Below are 8,064 nucleotides of genomic sequence, written 5' to 3'. Positions count from 1 at the left end.
TCACAGCAGGCTCAATGCGGCTTACATATACAGGTACTTATTTGTACTCAATGGAGGGTTAAGTAACTTGCCCAGAGTCACAAGGAGCTGCCTGTGCCTGAAGTGGGAATTGAACTCAGTTCCCCAGGACCAGAGTCCACCACCCTAACCACTAGGCCACTCCTCCACTTATTTGGAGGTTCTTAATATATTCAAAGCTTCCCAAGTCAAAATAGCACAAAGCTTCAGCAACTGGACTCTTCTGTGCAATCAGTCTCACTCAAAGAATAGTTAAGTTCTGGAACTTGTTCCTCTGTTTTCCTTCTCCTCCTCCCTATCCCATCTTCTGCTCTCCCCCCACCCCTCCTTTTCTGCTCTTTCCATGGTCTCTATCATTCCCTCTGTATATCTCTGTGTTTTCTTCCTAGCCCCCTCGCCATGTTCAGCATCTGCCCTCTGTGTCCCCACCCACCGTGTCCATCATCCCTCTTCCCCTACAGCTACTGGGCTTTAAGTACCATCAGCCAAGATGGGTATCTCTACGGGATGACAAGTGCCACCCCAAAAATGGCTTACCACCCCAGTTTCAGTACTTTGTGGAGAAAGAAGCGGAGGGTGCCTCACTCCCCGAAAGGCATCTCTCCCTCTTCCCCTGCTACGATCTATTTCTCGTCCTTCCCTCCTCCTCTTCAGCGGATCGCCGGCAACTTCAAACCGGAAAGCAACCTGCCTTCAGCCGCTAGAAGCGTTCGTTCTCCATATAGACAAACTTTATCTTACAGCCACACAGGTGGGTAACGAAGCTCACTTCATTGACTGATTGAAAGATCGTCGGTCTACAAAGAACGACGCAACTCTGCCTAGTACCTGCCTGAAAAATTGGTGGACTCTAGGGCCCCGCGGAGCCAGACGGCAGTGCGCGGTGGAATAAGATTAGGCTGATGGCGCAGAAGAGGCGTTGTGAGCTGACCTGCCTTTAGTAGAGACTTTTTGTGTGTCACCCCCCCCCCCCCCATATCCACAGGCTTCCACCCATTGATATTTTAGGGGATATCTGCTTCTGCCCGTGTGTTGGAGTCCATCGGAGCCCAGTCCCGCCCCCTCCCCCATCCCTGCTCCCTGTCTCCCGTGCAAGGTGCGCGCGGGCAGCCTGAGGGCCATGGAGCACATCCGAACGCCGAAGGTAGGTGATGAGAACGGCGCGCGCCTTCCTGTCTTTCCATGTTGCTTAGTGATGCTGTGCTATTTGGTTTTTGTTGGACGTATTTCACAAGGTAGACCGTTTTGCGCCAGGTTGCATGGCTGTGTACCAAAATGATGTCTAGAGCACACGATAAATTGGCTTACGTTTTTGAAAAAGGTTAGACTGAGGATTTTTTTTTTTCGCGTAGAGGTGGGGGTGGCAGCCTTAGCATTCTAAATGGTGTGTGTGATAGAGCGTGAGCCTCAAATCGTGGTCGTACGATAGCATCATTCTTTTCCGTCCGTCCTTGAACAGAGCATCTGCTGCTTGCTTTCGTGGTTCATTATCTAGTTATTTGATGTTATATCAGCTACTCCAACCGATTTCTGTTTTTTTGGTACTCTATAGATCGTCTGTACAAAGATCCCCCATACCTTTGCCGATTGTTTAAATATTAGTTATAAATACGGTTTCTCAAAGGCCTAAGGTGTGTCGCTAACCTTCACAATTTGTATGTAGTACTGATGCATCCCAGCAGCACTGGGTGAGTGTAATGTTAGTTTCTAGTCAAAGGGAATGACATTTGTCTGTGTATTATGATCTGGACCAGACAAGGTGCTGGAAGAATTCTGTGGATTTTTTTTAAATTGGTGCATACAAATTTTAAATGATAAGAGATTTATTTATAGGTGTAGACTTCCTCCATTTTAAGGAATGATCTCTGCCTCCTCTTTCCATGTTCCCTTATTTAGGCTCATTTATCCCAGCAAAATTAATTTCCAGCTCTGCTCAGCTCTCTTGCCCTGTTTAGCTCGAAACCTTTCCTCTCCTATGATAGATTCAGGTCCTATATTCTCTGTTCTTTCTCTGGAGTTGACACCTCCCAGCAAGGCTCCCATGTCTTTCTCTCACCAGGTACATATCTAATTTATTTCTGTGCCCTCCCCCCCCCCCCCCCTCCATCCCCATCAAACAGCAGAAGGCAGTGGCGTATGGCTGCATTAGCCTTGAATAACCTGGTCCAAGTGCTGATTTGACCAACAATGAAGTGCCAGAAGTTTGGGCCAGGATGACAAATGGTAAAAGACGGATTCAGTGAGGTCTGGCCTGGGCCAGGACTACAGAAAAGGAGGATGAAGCCCAGTGTGTGACAGTGTGCTGGCCCTCTTGCCATGTGATCACTGTGAGGGAGAACTGCAGCTGCCTACTGAGAATTTGAACCAAATTCAACTTTTGTGGTAATTCTCCCCAGGAATAACCTCTATGCAGTTTAATTTCCCACTGTACTCAATTCTTTTTCTCTGCAACTCCCCATTTTTGTGCCTCTTCGTATTTTCCCTTATTTCTTTCCCTCCGTTATTATAAATTCCCAGTAGCCTTACACATTTCTGACTTGGAGGGGAGGCAGGACGGCAACATTGGTGGCCTCAATATCAGGAAGTTTTACCTGATGGAGATGTAGGTTACTAGAGAAATCTAGGGTAACAAAGAAAAAAACAATTTATGGTACTGTTTCCAAATGGGTTAATTTTGTAACAATGGCGTGGACACTACAGGTGAACCCTAGCATAGAAAGAAGGTTCATTCCTGTTATGATACGCACAATCAATATTAGCCCTAGTGCTTAAAATGAGGGTGGGCCCTTTTTTTTATCCTGGGCAGTGTGTGGCTAGTGTTTTGTTTCCTGTTTTACTGAGATTTTATATATATATATATATATATATATATATATATATATATATATATATATATATATATATATATATAATCATGTATGCGCGTTAACCGTGTAGGCACCTACTATATCCCTATAGACGCCTACATGGTTAACGTTGCGCTAATTGTAGGCGAGTTAAAAACGGTAACGTGTCTTAGTAAACAGGGCCCTAAGTGAAGGACTTAAGCAAGACTTGGTGAGAGTAAAGTGTCCTCGCCCCCTCTGAGAGAGGCACTGCTCACCCATCACAAGCATTGCTGCTGAATTTCATGCTTTCTGTTGACCTGCAACACTTCTGGGGTGTGGTGCCATCCTCTGGGTTCTGAAAAGCTTTCATCTCTGGTAGTCAACACAGATGTTGAGCTTGAAACCAGCATCAGGCACTTGCAGTTAAAGGAAATGTTCTTTGATCTTGTTTGAAAAATTTAATTGAGCTAGGTGTCTTGAGGGGTGGGGGAGAGAGAAGCGTTTTATGCTTCCAAAATAGCACATCCTATTTTTTTTATCAAAATATGGATATGGGTCATGCATTTGAAATAATTATAGGTAAAATATTTACTAGGGGTGCAGGTTTTAAAATGTTAATAACACAATTACCGGTAACATGTTAAAAATAAATGCAATTTAATGGTTCCATCTGCCACTTGCTATTCACCTATTGGCCCCACTGCCTCCCTGGGTCTACATCACCTCTTTTTCCCCTTCATCTCCCCTCCTGCTCCCTCACTCACTTGCTGCTTTCCCAGGTTTGTACTACATTAGCAGCAATAGCAAATAGATGGGAGGCACAGGGGCATTGCCCTGCGTGTACTGCTGTTGCTGGCTGTCAGTTTCACCCCTTCCAAAACAGGAAGTGAAATCAGAGGGGTTGGGACTAGCAGGTCCAGAGGCAGCTTGCGTAGGGCAGTGCCCTCTCATCCAACCTCCTTGAGTGCTCCCATGCCTGTCTTCTGTTTCCTGTTGTTTCTGCCATCATGCAGATCTGAGAAAGCAATGGGCCCGATGGAAGAGCTGGCGCGTGAGGGAGTGGGGAGCGTAAAGAAAAGAGAGATGGGGCAATGCTGGAATCCAGTGGTGGAGAGGGGGAAGTTTGGCAGTATATCAAATTTGAATAAACTGTAACTGATACTATATGGTGGGGAGAGAAATGGGGCGATGTTGGGTGGGAAGAGAGCGGGTTAACCCCTCAGTTGGGATTACTATAGCAGTGTACAAGAAAATAAAACTCTGGCTGGTTTAAACATTTTTTTTTATTGTATAATCTATATGCATCTTTGGATATTTTATTTATAAACATTTAACTCGCTCACTCATTATGGTTCTAGGTGGTATTATATAAAATATTAACAATCACAAAAATAATTACATTTACAATATCCTACACCAGTGATTCCCAAATCTGTGGGAACCCCAGGCAGGTCAGGTTTTCAGGATATCCACAATGAATATATATGAGATCAATTTGCATACACTGCCTCCTCGGTATGCAAATCTGTGTCTGCATATTTATTGTGGATATCCTGAAAACTCTTGTCCTACACAGTAACCTTTTCCAACAGATGATGTTTTCAGTTTCTTACAGAAATCCATATCAGTGAGAGTCCTAATCTGCTAATACATTCTAAAATCTTGGTGCAAAAAATTAGGTTCTATTGAATAGAACAGAAATCTTCAACTTTACATAGACTGTGCCTGCTTATTTTGACAAGTTGGAGCTCTAACAGGCTATCACTTACATCTGCCAAGTTTAAGTACACAATCTTGTTCTCTGTTGTTAAATTTAACCTGCTTTTGATTCTAATTTCTAGGATGTACAATAATATCATACAACAAAACCATATAAAACTTATGTTGAGAGAAAATACTATAAAAATAGTGACATTCTTACCGTATAGTCAATATAGATGTTCCCATTAGAACTCTTACAAGTATTGTCTCTTGCAAAAAAAAAAAAAAAAAAAGAAGCAGCAATATTCTGAGCATCTGTAAGTTTCATTCACTGCAAGTAAACCAAAACATCCACCAAAGCAAGGAATACTTTAATATACTGTCTTCCTAGTGCACAATTCTACAGGATCTGCAAGTTCCCCCCCTACCTCCCCCACCGCCTCCTATAAGATCTGATCAACTTGGTGCAATAGCTTCAGGCCTAGAACACTGGTTGGAGGAGCAGTTGACTTTCTCAACCAGCCACAACTATGAGCCCTGTGAGACAGAAAGCAAAAAGATTGATTGTTTACAGTCTGGGTGTGTTTGGCATGTATGAAGTGAATGTGGAATGTCCTAGAGTGCATTGGAAGAAAGCTGCTAGGACCAGAAAAGAGCAGTGTATGCCTAATTATGAGAGGAAGTCAGAGGAATGAAATGAGAATGTAACAAGTCTGTCTAATTTCCCCATTAGATAATCAATAGAAATCAAACAAAATAAAACATGGAAAAGAAAATAAGATGATACCTTTTTATTGGACATAACTTAATACATTTCTTGATTAGCTTTCGAAGGTTGCCCTTCTTCGTCAGATCGGAAATAAGCAAATGTGGTAGATGACAGCCACCCAACTTGAAACACAAGCTAATCATAAGTAAACTCCCAACACAGACTGAAAAAAGAAGAGAAGGGCACACATCCTTGCAATATAGCTAGCTGCAAGCTATGCCAAAACATCTCACAGGACACCAGTCATTCACAAAGGAAAAATATTCAACATAAAGGAATATTTCACATGCTCATCTTCCAATGTGGTATATATCATTCAGTGTAAAAAGTGTAACGAAGGATGCTATATTGGAGAAACAGGCCAGATGCTAAAGACAAGATGTAATCTACATAGACATCACATGAAGATTGCTGGTGCCAGCCTGGTTTCCACCCCTGTGGGTCAGCACTATACAAAACCAGATCACGGTACCAGTGACTTCATAGTAAGAATCCTGAAACAATACAGGAACGTAAGACCTTTGAAGTCAGAATGATTGAATATTTTGACACCCAACAGACAGGACTTTACAAAGATCTGGGTTTTCTAGCCCATTATAAACCATAAAGCTGTATTGCTATGTTTATCACCCTCCTTTCACCTATCCACCCCCATCCTGTTAGACTATCTCTGAAATGCTTTGATGTTCCCATGCATACCTCCTACCCACCCCCCACTCTGTTAGACTGTCAATGAAATGCTTGGATGTTTTACTTATATAAGCCCCTAATGCAGCCCATTGGTTTTCTTATATTTTCTTCTTGTGATAACTTATACTGTGCCAAAACTGAAAACTCTTATATCTGTCTGGTTGATAATAAAAGGAGCTGATTGTGAACACTATCCACCCTAAAAGGTTGTTTTGTGGCTTTACATGAGGAATTGTGATATTGAATAAATAAGTGTATGTTTGTGTCCCTAGTCATGCATCCTAAGTTTATATAATTCTTTAAAGAAATCCAGTTAATCGTTTAACTTATTAGTGGAACATAACCACAGAGGCATTGTATGATCACATTTTCAATGTGGTAATACTAGGGCCCAGCTAAGGAACAGGTTATTTTGAATTAGTCTTCACTGGACCAAACTTGCTTTCCTTGTGCCATCAATATCCAGCAGATAGGCAGTGTCTTAAAAGGTGGAGGATGAATGATTTTATTTATTTATTTATTTATTTATTTATTTATTACATTTGTATCACACATTATCCCAAGCAAAGTTGGTTTCAATGTGGCTTACATTTGAAAATACAGCGAGACAGTAATAGAATTCAGTTATATCATGGGAACAAATAGATGTATATTTCTGCAACATTTAACAAAGTTGAGATTATCATATATACCCAACTGTGCATTTAAAAGTTTGTCCTTTAATGATACCACTTGTTCAGAAATGATAGCCATAAATATAGGCAGTTATTCAAAGATTATCACATGCACACACCAGAACAGGCATCCTTCACATTGCAAAAGTAAACAACAACTTCTACAGAGTATATCCAAAATTTAGTTTTTATTTCCTTAGTTCCATCTTCCAAAATTCCAGACAGCAGATATACAGATCAGCAGGATCCAAAGCACTCCAAAACAAGTAAAATCAGAAGCAACACAGTTTACACCTAATTGTTCAACCATCCTTAGGATTCAAGGGTTTAAAAAGCAAACCATGTGTATGTAAGGTCTGGATAAACAAATTGAAACTATTTATTTATTACATTTGTACCCCACATTTTCCCACCTATTTGCAGGCTCAGTGTGGCTTACATAGTACTGTGAGGCGTTAGTCATCTTCGATGATGAAACAAATACAAAGTGATGTTATTATCAAAGAGGTTCATGTGTTACAGGCACATTAGGAGAATCGTAGAGAAGAAGAGTTATACAGTGTTCATTACGGGCTTTGGTTTCATTGTGTTGCTGGGTTCAGGCAGTTAAGTTGGGTCGATAGGGTATGCCTTTTCGAACAGGATGTATGTATGTATATATATATATATGTATATATGTATAATATACATACTTGATCTTCATTTGTCTTTGCCGTTTTCAGGGCACACACCATAGAAGTCTGCCTGGCACTGACCTTGTTCTCCAACTACTGAAGTTGTCATTGAAGCCCCATTTCAGCCCATTCAAACCAGTCAAGCCACGATCAAGGCACAGACAATCAAAGTTTAAAGCAAATGCCCATATGTAATATGTGGTAGCAACAATGAAACAATGATGGAATGTTCACATAGCAGGCAGCCTGAGCCAACAGATTTATTTTCCAGTGAACATAATTTACTTTATATGAACTTGGTGTTTAATAGTGTGCTGAACTGGACAATGTTGGCACCTTTAGATTGACTCTGGACTTCTGCATGAAGGTAGCTCTGCCCTCATTCTTCAATATCTGTCTTTTAAATAATAGTAATAAAAATATCAAGTGCATTTTTGTAATATACCTCTGCAACCACAAAACAAAAGGAGCAAGTTCCCACATGCCATCTATTTCTTTTGATCTAGGCACAGGAAAAAAAAAGATATAAAATGCTAATTCATGTTTAATGTGGGGTATAAATGTCATTAATGAATAAATAGAAACTCATTGAGCACCTGATTTAGTGGCCCTTTACCAGGAGAACATAATCTCTGCAGTAATATAACACATGCTAGGGTGTCCCTAAAAGCCCCTCCAAATGTCACACTGATTATGATTTATAACAAATT

General features: G+C 41.1%; 1 protein-coding gene across 1 annotated transcript in view; it reads left to right on the top strand.

Annotated features, from left to right (window-relative positions):
• Positions 1-1,121: 1,121 nt before the first annotated feature.
• MTMR7 (myotubularin related protein 7) overlaps positions 1,122-8,064 on the top strand; it is a 165,992-nt gene continuing 159,049 nt past the window's right edge. The window contains exon 1 of the mRNA XM_030192649.1: positions 1,122-1,162. Within this exon, the coding sequence (XP_030048509.1) occupies positions 1,139-1,162 (24 nt within the window). The 5' untranslated portion in view covers positions 1,122-1,138. The remainder of the gene's footprint in view (positions 1,163-8,064) is intronic.

This window comes from Microcaecilia unicolor, chromosome 2, assembly GCF_901765095.1.
Source record: "Microcaecilia unicolor chromosome 2, aMicUni1.1, whole genome shotgun sequence".
In the NCBI taxonomy this organism is placed as follows: Eukaryota; Metazoa; Chordata; class Amphibia; order Gymnophiona; family Siphonopidae; genus Microcaecilia; species Microcaecilia unicolor.
Note: the sequence above shows the minus strand (reverse complement) of the source record. Positions and strands in the feature narration are given on the sequence as shown.